Consider the following 15,242-nt stretch of genomic DNA (forward strand, 5'->3'; position numbering starts at 1 on the left):
GAACACAAGTCTGTTGCATTGGTAAAAAGTAGATCTATGCATGTTTCTGTTTTTGTCCCATCAGCATTATAAACAATTCTTGTTGGATTTGTGACCACTTGTGACAGATTGCAAGTGTCAACTATATATTACAACTTATTTTTCATTGAACCATTATACAAACTCCAATCAATGTTTAGGTAAATCGCAGACTTTATCCAACATATAACAGATTCGATCTAAATAGACTATTGGTGCATTGGGTGGCCGATAGCAGCACCCAACAAGAATGGGCTTTAAGTGTGGTAACTGCACTTCCAACCACAGCGCCTCAACCCCAATACAACCCAGGTCCTGTCTAATCTTCACTGGTATTTGATCCTGAACATACCACTCCTCCACCATTTATATTTCTGTCACATCTATATAATAGGTAACCATTTACATGCAAAAGGGAGTCGTCTATAGTTGCATCTAAATGCGTTTCAGATATTGCCAAAATATGCAAATTATTTCCTAGAATCCCAGTAATATCCTGAATCTTATTTCGCAAACTACAGACATTCAAATGAGCTATTTTTAATCCTTTATTTGAGAGTATTTTATCCATCACCATTTTTTATTTTACACAGATAGTAACTTCTGATTAAACACATTGAAGAGCTATCCAATAAACAAATTAGACAAAAAACACACAACACACAAGGACATACACACACACACACACACACACACACACACACACACACACACACACACACATTCACACATATGCACCCCCATTTTGCCAACATTTGTCAACGACAACTAATAGAATGTTACGCCAACTCAGACAAACTTACTATTTTACACATAACTTCTGTGGTCACTAAATCAAAATCATAAATCAAGCCAACCACTAGTCCCACCAGGGGCGTCGGACTGGGGGGGTAAAGGGTACTGAGTACCCAGGGCCCAGAGCAGGGTAGGGGCCCTCAAAAATGCTGCAGAAAGCGTTCTGTATTGTACTTTCTAAGTTTCCTCATAATTGATGCTATAAGAACTGAACACAACCGGGCTAAAATACAATGGTTACTAAACAGAATTTTGCACAAACAATAATGATGGATAATATCTCAGGGCCCTGACACCCCTTTAAAGAGTTGCCAAATGGTTCAGCCCACAGCACACCGGTGTTCAGCACCGTGCGCTTCAGCTCAGCAGTGACTTTGAGGTGGACTCTGTGATGTAATGACACAGAGCTATGAGGAAAGACAGATATTAGTCTGGCCTCGCTCTAATGTGCTTTTATTTAACACTAGCCTGTTCTAGAGGACCTTAGAGGAAACTTTCTGTCATAAATGACAGTTAAACATGAGGTGAGGCGAGTCCTGCCTCTGCCTGCGCTGAGTCAGAGTCAGAGTCAGAGACAGAGCTCCTTCTCTCCTCGTTTTAACCTCTAAAGTTTCTCTTTCCGTATATTTATTATAATCGAGCCATCAGGCCAATACAGTGACAAAAGCCACAGGTCTCGCACGCTATTTTCGCCAAATTAATGATGCTAATTAGCCGCGCGCATTTGGATTCACGCATTATAAATGTGCAGCTTTGGAGACGAGTTAACCTGGTTCTAGTGAAAGGTGCAGCTCGTGCCATTTAGTCTATTCCAGCGTAACGTTTTACAACAACAATTTACTGACAATACAAGGTATAGGCTTCAAATATGGTGTGACTAAATCAGACGGAAGCCCTTGAGTTTTTTGTTCAGGCCTGTGGCCACAGAGACATCATAGTATCATATTTTTTTGTAAAATAGCATTTTAATGCCTATTTTAAAGTCACAAATGTGTTATTCTCAGCACAAATATCCCATGTCCCTGGTGCAGCCCTCCTGTTTAATGTGGTATGGTAACAATCATTATGCTCTACCTAAAACTAGCCATTTCAATTGGCCCAATGAAAATAGAATATTCCACCCTAATCTAAATATTTATGTCACCACAGGAGTAAAGGTTATTCAATTTCTGTAACTGAAGCCAAATCAGATGCAATTTCAAGTCAAACATTGACTTGAACCACCAAGATAGTTTGTACCCAGGGCCCAGAATTTGGTGCTACGCCCCTGAGTCCCACTATTAGCATTTGAACTGATATAATTTAAACAGAGATACTGAAAGCATGTACTATGTTGTATTTGGAGCTTCAGAAGCAGTCTTAAATATATCTGTAGACTAGGCTACATATAGGCTACATACTGTGCTTTGCCATCAGTTCGTGCTTTGCATCTCCGGTTCAACAACAGTCTTGTAGAATGTCTCTGCAGCTCGGCGGTCAGTAAACTTCATGGTCTCTTCTTTAAAAGTCAAAATCAAAGTAGCTGGGTGAATGATCCCGTTGCTCACTCCTGCGCTCCACAGTTTGTTCCTCACGCAAACGCGCCCTGGCCCTCGCCGTCTCCGCAGTGAGGTCGGGGAAAATGCACAGCTTCATTCCACGAATCTCAAACAGCTTTTCCTTCTTGGCTAAACGTAGAATCTCATCCCTCGTTTCAAACCTGTGCATTCTTGCAATCATTGCGCGCTGTCCAGATTTAGCCACGGGTCCGATGCGGTGGGCATTTTCCACTTCAGGTGCGCGAGGGAGTTTGTCCTTGAACAGTTTGTTAAGCAAAGCGGACACGAAACTTGTTGGATTTCCCTTCTCGGTATCTCGAACCAAGCCGAGAATACGGATGTTATGTTTCCGACTGTGATTCTCCAAGCGATTGGCTTTCTCTGTCAAGTCCGTGTTCTTTTTACGCAGACTTTCGTTTGCAGACTCCAGCAATAATGGAAAGCTGCAGACCCGGAGCCGAGACAGATCTACCGTGAAAACCGTCGTATATCCGTCTTTGCCAGGAGAGGGCGCACTATCACGGTGGATTCGCTTCACGGTATTTCTGTTTCGCTCCAGGTCTGCAGCTTTCCCTACTCCACTCCAGCGCCGTAACTCTGATCTCCATGCAGTTCAGCGTTTCCTCCATAGCAGCAACTTTGTTGGAACACTCAGTCAAATCGTTTTTTAACGACATCAAGTTGCGGTTGGAGTTTATCAACCGCTGCGTTGATTTCTTCCCTAATTATGGTTCGGATCAGCTCTGACAGCTCCTGCGTGTTGATATCATGGATCAATCTCAGGCACCTGTTCAGCGAGGCCGAGGCCACTTTGCTTTGTTTGCGCCCTTGTTTTCTTCTTAGACATATCACAGCTCTCTCACCAGATCAAGTCCACCTTCATACTTGACTGTGTTAGGATCTGGTTCTTTTGTATCACGCGAGAACAGTTTTTGGATATAGCCAAAGCATACACTGGAGATAGAAGTCGTCTCAAAGATAAGGCTTTTATTGCCATTGTTCCTAGTTACAAAGTTGTATAACCAGCGGGTGACTTCAAAGAAAGAGAAGAAGTGAAGTCCAGAACTCCGTTGACAGTCGCCTTTTATCCTAGTCTTGCACTTCTCTACGCAGAGAGGGTGAGGCCTATCAGTGAGTCAGTTGTTTGTGTCTATGTGTTTGTATATTATCTGTTACTTTGCGTTATGTTCAGAATGATTATGGTGTGGACCATTTGTCTATCAGCTCATCTCAGTGACATGGTCTTCTTGTTGTGTAGCGTGTGAGCAAAGCATGAGTCAGAGGTTTGTTCAGATTTCGTTAGAATCCTTACAATCCCCCTGTTACTTACTCCCTAAGAGTAAGTATAATATTAAGTTTTAAAACTAAACAGTCTAAATTAGCCTTTAATTAACTCTAAACTAACTGAATTTCAGCTTGTGTTGTGTGTGATCCTATGTATAGTGACATTCCACCTTCACCTCCATAGCTCGGCGTGGCTTTAACGTGATGCTGACCACCCCCAAATCAGCTCTGCCACCCTTTCCGTTCCAGTCAATGCCAGCATGTAGCGTGTTTTTTTTTTACATAGTACATAGTGTATTATTTTTATTACTAAACATCGTGTACCTCCCAATAATCTAATTAAGCAAACCTACAACTATTTCTAGCAAAGCACAGCGTTATCATGTGTGATTAACTTTAGCAACATTGTGTATCAGTAATGTAGACCCTAGACTTTCACATCCAAGGATTCCAGCCTCATGATCTCCATCTCACCAATATCTGTAACAGAATGAGGGGGAAAAAATGGGGAAGTTACCCTACTCTCCCTCACCCCCATGTCTAACTTTGTTATTTTCCAATTGTCTTACCTGGTAAATTTGGGGTTTGTCTTCTATACTTTTATAAATGACTGTGTCTATGGCCTTTTTTAATTCAATTCAGTTCAAAACATGTATTGTCAATTCTTATCCCAATCAAAAAATGTATCTGTCTTATGGTCAATCCCCAGAAATACGAGACAATTACTATTATTTGTTATTTTAACTAAATTAATACCCAATATAGTTCCCTTTCTTCCAAAGTTTAATCCAAAGAAAAAAGAAGTTTTTGAAAACTGCTAAGCAAGAAACCACCACCAAGGCCAAACCACACTCCAACCCTACACTCCAGGCCCAACAGTCCCACGAACAGAGCCCCAAGCATTCCCCTATGACCCAAACAAATCTGCAATGAACAGCACACACAAGGCTAAACTGAAACAACCTCCCCACAAGAAAACCAAGTATATCATAAGTACTAAATTTTAAAATACAAAATCATAATCAAGAGGCTCTTACCACCTCCGGCTGTTCAATCTTCTCATCCCCGAGTCTCCTTCCTGTATTTACTCCAGGACCCTGTACTTGGGTTCCTCGACAAGCGTTTCCTGTGCACCTTGGGATAAAAACTTAACAGCAGAGTTTAGTATTCTCATATATTCAATTATTTACTAGTGTTGCTCTTTCAACAATATTGTTTTGTCACTTGGCCCTACAGTCAGAGGACATGGCCTTTTTAACCTGTGAGATCCTCATGGAGCTTAAATCCACAGGCCTCCGCAGGGTGAGATCTTATTCCAAATAGCACTATAGTGCAGTTAGCCATTTAAGTTTTAGTTTATGCACATACCCCCTGTTGATTTAGACTGTCCCCCTGTTCACATTTAAAGTAAGCAATTGCCTGTGATTCTTGTTTCATGACCAATCACAATTATTTATTTTTATTTGTTTATTACTTTTTTATTTTTTATTAACCTTTTTTGTAGTTTACCTAGTTTTCTCAACGTGTTTGCGCACGGAACTTAGTTTTCTCGACGTGTTTACGCACGGAACATCATTTTTATTTTATATTTTAGTTTTTTTAGTTTTTTTTATTCACCTTTTTTTTCTAGTTTACCTAGTTTTCTCGACGTGTTTGCGCATGGAACTTAGTTTTCTCGACGTGTTTGCGCACGGAACAACATTTTAATTTAATATTTTTGTATTGATTTTTTTTTTTGTCTTTCTTTGCGCGCTTTTTTTTAGAAACTCAGGCCTGTGGCTTTTTTTCGGTCCTTGACCGGGTCCCTGACCAGCCCGCTTTTTACGGTCCGTGACCGCCGCAAGTTTATATAGTGGTCCCTGACCCCTGCGGATTTCGCGTAATTAACGACTTTTTTTTCGGTCCCTGACCGGGTCCTTGACCAGCCGCCGCAAGTTTATATAGTGGTCCCTGACCCCTGCGGATTTCTACCTAAATAACGACTTTTTTTCGGTCCTTGACCGGGTCCTTGACCAGCCGCCGCAAGTTTATATAGTGGTCCCTGACCCCTGCGGATTTCTACCTAAATAGCGACTTTTTTTTCGGTCCTTGACCGGGTCCTTGACCAGCCGCCGCAAGTTTATATAGTGGTCCCTGACCCCTGCGGATTTCTACCTAAATAAATGAATCCTTGTAAGAAGGAACGGCAAAAAATCTTTTCACTTTCTCTTGCCTTTGATCAGTGTATGTCAAAATTTAAATAGGGAAGTACCAAACCTTAAGAGCGAGGCCACTCAAATATAGGGAAATAACACGCGAGAGCGTGGCAGAAATTTAGAAAAGGTTTTCTGCTTACCTTGTTCTGTGGCGCCTTTCCCCTTTGAGTGGTCACGTGCTCAGGCTGCGGCTCCCACGTCTGCTCCTGTTTGGCCTGTCTTAGTACTGACGAAAAAAAAAAGTACAAATATTTTCAAAAAATAAGAGTGATCCTCTACTCTCGCGAAGATATCCGGGTCACGGCACCAATTGTTAGGATCTGGTTCTTTTGTATCACGCGAGAACAGTTTTTGGATATAGCCAAAGCATACACTGGAGATAGAAGTCGTCTCAAAGATAAGGCTTTTATTAGGCCCGAGCGCCATCAGGGCTGGCGAAGGGCCTCTTGTAATCGCGTAGAGTGCGCGGAGCGAAGCGGAGCGCACTCCCCCAAAGTGCGCGGAGCGCACAAAACGAGCGCGAAGCGCTCGCCTCCTATCAAACATGCACTAACGCACTCCTCTCGACGTGCACGTTACGTGCACGTGCACATGTATCAGAAAACAAACATTGTAATTGGACAGTGCGCGGAGCGAAGCGGAGCGCACTCACCCAAAGTGCGCGGAGCGCACAGAAAAAATGAGCGCGAAGCGCTCCCCTCCTCTCAAACACTCACTAATGCACTCTGCTTGTCGTCCCGTGCACATACATATATAATGCAAAAATCAACATTGTAATTGTACAGAGCCCATAAAAGTCAATGGGCGACAGGTCACGAAGTGCCCGTCAGACGGGCACGAAGTGAGGTAGGAATGCGCGAGCACTTTCCGAAAATATATAGTTTATGGTGCCCGCGTAAGCGGAAACACTGTTTTCGTGTGAGAATATTATTAGGCCCGAGCGGCCTGCCGTCGCAAGGGCCTATTGTAATCGCAATCACAGCGCAGTGCGCGCAGCGCACTGAACCTAAGTGCGCGGAGCGCACAAAAACAGCGCGAAGCGCTGTCCCCATGTCAACCGTAAACTCACCATGTAAAACAGTGACAGCCCACACCGAAGGTGTGGGGCCTTTATACTTATTATTGCATTAAAATGAACGGGGGTATATAGTGTGAATGGGGGTATATAGTGGATGACGAGCGGATGACGAGCGCGAAGCTCGTCATAGTGGATGACGTTCTTTCTTTCTCGTCATCCACGTTCTCGTCATCACGTTCTTTCTTTCTTTCTTTCTTTCTTTCGCGCCGTCGCGATTTTCACCCAGTGAACATCGACGAAAAGTCCCAGATTTTGGCCCAAAATTCAAACCCGATCCGACGAAACTTTTGGCTATTTCCAAATTTTTAATTTCAAAATAATGGCGCGATAGCGCCACCTCAGTTTTTTTTTAACATTGCGAGATAGGACGCGGGCAAAAATGAAGTTTGTCGTAGAATCCTAAAAATGGGCACAGACGTGCATCATGACAAGTTGAGCAAAAAATATTATTACGGCAACGCCGTCGGCCATATTGGCTGTCGGACATTTTGGATGAAAGCCCGCGAAGCGGGAATCTGCCTCTATTTTTCACTTCGTACAAAATCTATCTCCTCCTAGAGCGTTTATCGGAACGAGCTAATTTTGGGTGGAAAATAATCTTGAGAAGTAGAACTTTAAAAGTTATCCAAATTATTTTTCTAAGTTTTACGGTTTTTATGCGGCGAAGCCGCAAACTGGACGAAGTATTTTGCGATTTTTCGCAATCAACACACGGCTCCCATTTGCACATATGAAGCCCAATTTTGTTCAAATTTTAGCCCAAAATTCAAACCCGATCCGACGATACTTTTGACTATTTCCAAATTTTTAATTTCAAAATAATGGCGCGATAGCGCCACCTCAGTTTTTTTTTAACATTGCGAGATAGGACGCGGGCAAAAATAAAGTTTGTCGTAGAATCCTAAAAATCGGTACAGACGTGCATCATGACAAGTTGAGCAAAAAATATTATAACGGCAAGGCCGTCGGCCATATTGGATGTCGGCCATTTTGGATGAAAGGTTTGTGGTTGTTGATGAGTTCTTTAAGGTACACTGGTGCGCTGCCGTGGACACACTGATAGGTCAGGAGGCAGATCTTATACTTAAGTTAAGGGAAGTTAAGGGAAAAACTACTGAAAAAGGATGTTCCACTTTGTTCAGCAGGTCATCATTTTCAAGCAATATGGGAAAGAAAAAGGCTCTTTCTGCTGATGAAAGCGTGACATAGTTGAATGCCTTTGTCTAGGTATGAAAACCTTTGATATTTCATGAAAGATTAAGCGTAATCGTCATACAGATAAGAGATTTGTGGATGATTCAGACACACTCGGGTTTGTGCAGATAAAAGCACAATGAGGACGGTTTCAGCCAGACAAATACATCAGATGAATAGAACAGCAGCTACAAAGCAGCAGACAGGTATTTGAAGCTGCTGGTGCCTCTGGAGTCTCCCGAACACCAAGGTGTAGGACCCTCCAGAGGCTACAGTTGTGCATAAACCTTCTATCCGGGCCTCCCCTAAACTGTTCATTGAAGCTGATGAACAGAAACAGCTGCAGTGGCTCAGAAATACATGAGACTCATTTTCAAACAGTCTTGTTCACTGATGAGGCCGTTTAACCCTGGATGGTCAGATGGATGGAGTAGTGGATCGTTGATGAATGGCCACCATGTCCCAAAAAGGCTGTGACGTCAGTAAGGAGGGGGCGGAGTCATGGGGAGAGAGCTGGTCGGCCCCTTTAGGCACTTTTAGGCTCCCTGAAGGTGTGAAAATGACCTCTTTCTGACTGACCACTGTCTTCTATGCTACAAAAAGAAGAGCCGTGTTTTCCCAAACAAGATCCTCTTCATGCATGACAACGCACCATGTCCTGCTGTAAAGAATCACTGGCTGCTATGGGCATAAAAGGAGAGAAACTCATGATGTGGACCCCCTCCTCCCCTGACCTCAGCCCTATTGAGAACCTTTGGAGCCTCAACAAGAAAAACTTCTATGAGGGTGGGAGGCAGTTTTCATCCAAACAGCAGCTCTGGGAGGTTATTCTAACATCCTGCAAAGAAATCCAAGCAGAAACTGTCCCAAAACTCACAAGTTTAATGGATTTAAGAATTGTGAAGCTGCTCAAAGAAGGTCCTATGGTAAAATATAACTTGGCCTGTTGAGATGTTTTTGATTGAAATAACTTTTGATTTCAGTAAATATGACCTCCTAATGCCACAAATACAACAAATGACCATTTTCAGTGAATTACAAGCTTTAAAATGTATTGAAACGATGAGTTGCATAATAATTTGGAACAGTGGATTGAGTTTTTTTACTATATTTATTTTTGAAATAAATACTGTTTTCACTGGGACATTTTTTCAACCACATTTAAATGATCCTCGACCAGTTAAAGACTTTCATTTGAGTTGACAATTTAGGAAATCAGAGAAAAATGTCATTTGCATAATAATTTGGAACGCTGTGTTCACATTTTTCTCTGTATAATGCATCAATTAAGAGCAGGGTTCTCAGTATTATTAAAAAAGTTTGTTTTTTTCGGACAAAAACTTTGTCAAATACCGAGAGGGCACAATAGCGCATTCCAAAAATCCTAAAACTAAGACCCTCGGGAAAAACCGTAAAAAACAAACATAAAGGCAGTAGCAATACCGTAAATTTTGATTGAGGGAGACCAACGGGGGCAGGGCGGTCGGCGAGGGCCGCTAATCGCCGCTTGCGGCTATATTTGCCATTGTTCCTAGTTACAAAGTTGTATAACCAGCGGGTGACTTCAAAGAAAGAGAAGAAGTGAAGTCCAGAACTCCGTTGACAGTCGCCTTTTATCCTAGTCTTGCACTTCTCTACGCAGAGAGGGTGAGGCCTATCAGTGAGTCAGTTGTTTGTGTCTATGTGTTTGTATATTATCTGTTACTTTGCGTTATGTTCAGAATGATTATGGTGTGGACCATTTGTCTATCAGCTCATCTCAGTGACATGGTCTTCTTGTTGTGTAGCGTGTGAGCAAAGCATGAGTCAGAGGTTTGTTCAGATTTCGTTAGAATCCTTACAACTGGCCGTCATTATAAATCAGAAAGATCTTTAATTACCACAGTATTTTCGCGTTTTGTCCGCGTTTGGCGTTCTCCTTGACGCATGCGTATGATTTTGATCTGTAGTGTCTGACACATTCCGTTCCGAGGTTATGTCTGAAAGTCTGCGATGTTGTGGATGGCGGGGCCATGGGCCTTGGAAAAAATGAAATCACAATTCGGCTCACCCTCCTGCAGATGGCGCCCTTGGACAGTGTTACATTTTCAGCTGAAATGAATTGTTTTGTTGCAGTCACAGTTTGCTGAAGGTCTAGCAGTTCAGAACCATGGCCTTATAGATTCAGTTTTTTCTTATGGCGGCATACTTTCCAAGTTCATTGAAACTAAAATGTCCATCTACGCCTTTGAAAGTGTATTTTGGTCAATCATTTATTTCATTTTTTAAAGATGAGTGTAGAGAAGGCCTTGCTGGCCCTGACAGCTCATCATTTCATAATCCAGTAGTGTAACATAAAACCCAACCCTGTTTCTAAAGCATGAATCAGACAGACCAGAAATGGTAGCAAATACATTTTTACTTTTACATGATAAATGATTTAAATCACCAGTGTTTTGTTTCTTTTGTGCCTCAGATAGAGTAAATTATTATGAAGTAACTACACAAGACTGAGTATGACACTCTAACCAGCTAGTTTGCAAATTGTTATGAACAGCTCTGAGTAAGAATAGAGTTATTTTTAAAGTAATATGTTCTGTTCACCTATAGGTCAATAACTGTAATATGCCAATGGAAATGATGATGATGGTAATTATTGATGTGTTTTGGCAGATAAATTTCAAGCCTACGACATGGTGGGAATGGGAGCCATCACAGTCAGCTACAAACAGGTACAGTACCAGCTCGGAGGTCTCAAAGAGACTGTACATGGGTTAAATGTTACTGTGTTGTGTGTCCTGTGGCAGTGGCTTCAGATGACCATGTACAACTGATGCCTCAGGACCAGACGAAGCATTGTCTCCTGACTTTTGTCATTTACTTTCATCTTCATTTCAATCAACGTATCAAAAATACTCTGGGATATTGTGTGTAAATGTGTATAATAAATTAAGAAAAAGCATGTATCTATCATGACTCTGTTGTTAGATTTGGACTTGGACAAGGGCAAGCACTCATTCACACAACACATTAATCCACAGGGACGAACGAGGGGAAGTGTCAAGCCCATGGACACAACAACTGTTTGCACAAGTCAGAGCAGGGATCAAACCCCTGTCTAATATCTATGCAAATATTTATATTACATACTTACATAAAGTACGTATATTTTGCAAAGTGAAAAAGGGACTCCTGGGCTTTACAGGACAAATCCTGTAAATCCACTGCTTTAGAAGAAACCCAAAAAAACACAGTCTTTGGTCCTATTGAGCTCAGATAGAGCCCCACCCGGAGAGCCCCACCCGGAGAGCCCCACCCGGAAGCCCTCTGTCAGCGACGAGCCGGGCCATGGGCCCTTTCCTGATCTATGTGGGGGGTTCTAGCTCTGTGTGGACTCCTGTTTCTCCAATCCTTGCTAAGATGGAGAGCACCTGCTTCGCCTGGAGAACCCCACGTCACCGGAAATGGAGCATGGTGGTTTGGGAGTCAATGGGGCATGAAATGCCACTAATGTAGCATTAGGGAGAAAATGTGAAAACTCAACTAAACATGTAAACTAAAAAATGTTGAAAATAAAAGTCTTTACTGATCTTTAACATACCCATTGGTGTTTTAAAAAGTAAATCCAAATTCTGCCTAAACTCACTTTTTATATGGAAAATGAGCCATTACATGCTATTTTTTTGGGTCATTTTTTAAATTTGCTATTCACTTTATTCCGCCCCGTCCACTTTTGCCTCTTTTTGCTTTGTCTTGGCACTTCTGTTGTACAGACACTACCGGTCGAGCGCGAAGCCCGTTCATTTAAACGGAGAACGAGGGAAAATATTCTCCGCTCAAATCTGATGTTTAGTAGATTGATTTGTGTAAAATGTCCAATGTTCATTTGCACCAACAAGTCAACACTGCAGCGTTTCTCTGTGCGGCTGAAAACCGGCTTTGTTTTCGTGTAGTGACTGATTTTATCTGGACCTCTCCAGCCCCATGTAAACACATAGGAGAAAAGGGGCAGGCACAATTAATGGCGGCGCCCACGCGAGCCTCCGGAATAAGGTGAATAAAACCTTTTTTAATTTACAATGTTTTTACAGCCATCAAAAGAAGGGAAGGGAGAAAATGTGAAAACTCAACTTTACATAAAAACTAAAAAACGATCAAAATCTGAGTTTTTACTGATCTTTGACATGCCCAAGGGTGTTTTCAAATATAAATCCAATTTCTGCCTGAACTTACTTGTTATACACAAAAAAAATCACAAAAAAATGACACAATTTTTTATTATTTTTTATTTTTTTCAGTTGGCTATAAAATAGTAAAATATTTTGAGATTTTTTTAAAACTTTGATAGTTTTGTGCAGAATTTAAGTCGATTAACATAATTATGTGAAAAAGGTTTGAAAAAATGTCAATCTAGTGTTTGAACTGAACACGAGGGTGAATCACTTCAGTTTCTGGGATGACTGGGACGGTATTAGACCACACACCGGTGTCGGGTCCTGCCTGAGTGACTACTGGGGCGGTATCATCTGAAAGTCAAACCAAAGGAGAGAAAGACAAATAGCTGCAGTAGTGAACCCCCACCTGCAGTAGTGGGACATGGAACCATATGCCCTGAGTTTGACTGGGTAGGGAAGTGAGTTCTACTGTATTACATGTCTGATTCATCCTTGGACTAGGTAACTAACTAAAACTACAACAACATTAAGGGTGCTCAAAGTTGGGCCAATATGACCCGCAAGCTGAATCTTAGGTTTGGATGATATGGTAAAAATAAATATATATATATAGCTTTTACTGTTATGGTTCTTGAACATAAGTGGACATATAAAAAATAAAAATCATGATACACACCTACATTATTGTGCACATATGGAAGTGAAAGTGCTTTATTTGATTTCATGCTTCATTTGTCGTCGCTGGAGCAGGAGATCTGAAGCAGAAAAAGGTAAGTATAAATGGCAGGAAGAAAAATACACTGGTTTCTAGAAAAACTAGAGTAGACTTGACTTAGGTCTGAGCTCATTCTTCACATTAGGACATGTAGGGGGAGGATTTTTAAACTGTGTATAGTCCCTTTAAATGAAAGTGATCAGTTTGTCGACAACGTCATGCTCACACTAAAAACAGCCAGGGAGAGTTACTCCCTTACTCCCTGGTACAACGCGGAAACACGCGCGCTGAAGCGAAAGACTCACAAAAACAAATTCTAGCACTGAGCAATTTCTTAGATCTTGGAAAAAATGTCTACTCACCTTCTACTTCAAGTAAATAAAAATAACCCTAAGTTTCTCTTTAACACGGTGGCCCGGCTAACAAACAGTCACAGCGCAGTAGAACCGTCCATCCCTGATACCCTTAGCTGCGATGACTTCCTTTGTTTCTTTCTTGATAAAATCACAACCATTAGAGATCAAATATATGATAAGCTTCCCTCGCCTTGTCCTGATCTGAATCCAACTGTAGAATCATTGTCTCCATCTGACAGGTTTATAACTGTAGATGAAGCCATCACATATAATCTATCATTATCTATCAACTTGTCTTCTAGATCCAATTCCAATTAAACTCCTCAAAGAAATGACTCCATGTGTCCATTTCCTAAAGACGAGTTAAAGTATGCTGTTATCAAACCACTTTTGAAAAAATAGCATTGAGGGTACAGAAGTTATAGCACAGAGACCGCCTTAGTCAAAGTTACCAACGACCAATTAGCCTATTATTAGCAGCTGACGCCGGACTAGTCTCAATCCTGGTTTTCTTAGACCTCAGCGCAGCCTTTGACACAATCGACCACAATATTCTCCTGCAGAGGTTAGAATGTGACGTCCGCACTTATCTGACAGGTACCAATTAGTCAATGTAAAACAACAGTCTTCACCGTGTTCTAAAGTGTGCTATGGGGTACCACAGGGTTCAGTGCTTGGGCCAATTTTATTTATATTGTAGATGCTTCCATTAGGTAACATTATCCGAAATCACATTATGCATTTTCACTGTTATGCGGACGACACGCAGCTGCACTTATCAATGAAACCAGGTCAGACAGATACATTAGAGAGCCTTAGTTCCTGCGTAAAATCCATTAACAACTGGATGACTGTGAATTATCTCCTTCTTTACCCTGATAACACCAAGGTTGTTATACTAGGCCCTCAGATCATCTCCCTGGATGTTAGCGTATCAACAAGCTCGACAACAAAAAACCTTGGAGTTCTGTTTGACCAAGACCTCTCTTTTAAAGCTAATACAGTGCCTCTCGTAGGTATTCATACACCTTGAACTTTTGCACATTTTGTCATGTTTACAACCCTAGACATAAAGATTTTATTTTGATTTTTTTACTGAACGTTCACACGCAAGTAACAGACAACTGTGAAGTGAAAGCAAAATGATACATGATTCTGTTATTTTTCAAAAAATAGAAAAGTGAAAACTGGGGCTTGCATAAGTATTCATACAGCATGAATTAATACTTTGTGAACTCCCTTTTGCTGCAATAACAGCAGCAAGTCTCTTGGGGTCTGACTCTACAAGATTTCCACATCTAGAAACTGAAATTTTAGCCCATTCCTCTATACAAAACAACTCCAGCTCTGTCAGATTTGAAGGAGAGCGATTGTGAACAGCAGTTTTCAATTCTTTCCACAGATTTTCAATAGGATTTAGGTCAGGACTTTGACTGGGCCATTCTAACACATTAATGTGTTTGTCTTTAAACCATTCCATTGTAGATTTATCTTTGTGTTTGGGTCATTGTCCTGCTGGAAGGTGAATCTCCGGCCCACCCTCAGTTCTCTTGTGACTCCAGCAGGTTTTCCTCCAAAATGTCTCTATATTTGGCTCCATCCATGTTCCCAACTATTCTCACAGTCTTCCCAGTCCCCGCTGAGGAAAAGCAGCCCCACAGCATGATGTTCCCCCCACCCTATTTGACACTGGGGATGGTGCACTCAGGACCATGAGTAGTGTCAGGTTTGCTCCATACATAACGTTTTGCATTTGGGCCAAAAAGTTAAATTTTTCTCTCATCTGACCAAAGCTCCTTCTTCCACATGGAGCTGTGTCCTCCATATGACTTCTAGCAAACTTCAAACGGGATTTTTTATGGCCTCCTTTCAATAATGTCTTTCTTCTTCCACTCGTCCATGAAGGCCAGATTTG

General features: G+C 41.6%; 1 protein-coding gene across 1 annotated transcript in view; it reads left to right on the forward strand.

Moving 5' to 3' along the window:
• LOC306965741 (calpain-9) overlaps positions 1-10,930 on the forward strand; it is a gene marked incomplete at its 5' end in the record, with an annotated part of 52,452 nt that extends 41,522 nt beyond the window's left edge. Inside the window, 2 exon segments of the mRNA XM_079560274.1 lie at positions 10,755-10,813; positions 10,889-10,930. Of these exon segments, the coding sequence (XP_079416400.1) occupies positions 10,755-10,813; positions 10,889-10,915 (86 nt within the window). The 3' untranslated portion in view covers positions 10,916-10,930.
• Between the last annotated feature and the right edge of the window lie 4,312 nt (positions 10,931-15,242).

This window comes from Gobius niger (genome assembly GCF_951799975.1).
Source record: "Gobius niger genome assembly, chromosome: 1".
In the NCBI taxonomy this organism is placed as follows: Eukaryota; Metazoa; Chordata; class Actinopteri; order Gobiiformes; family Gobiidae; genus Gobius; species Gobius niger.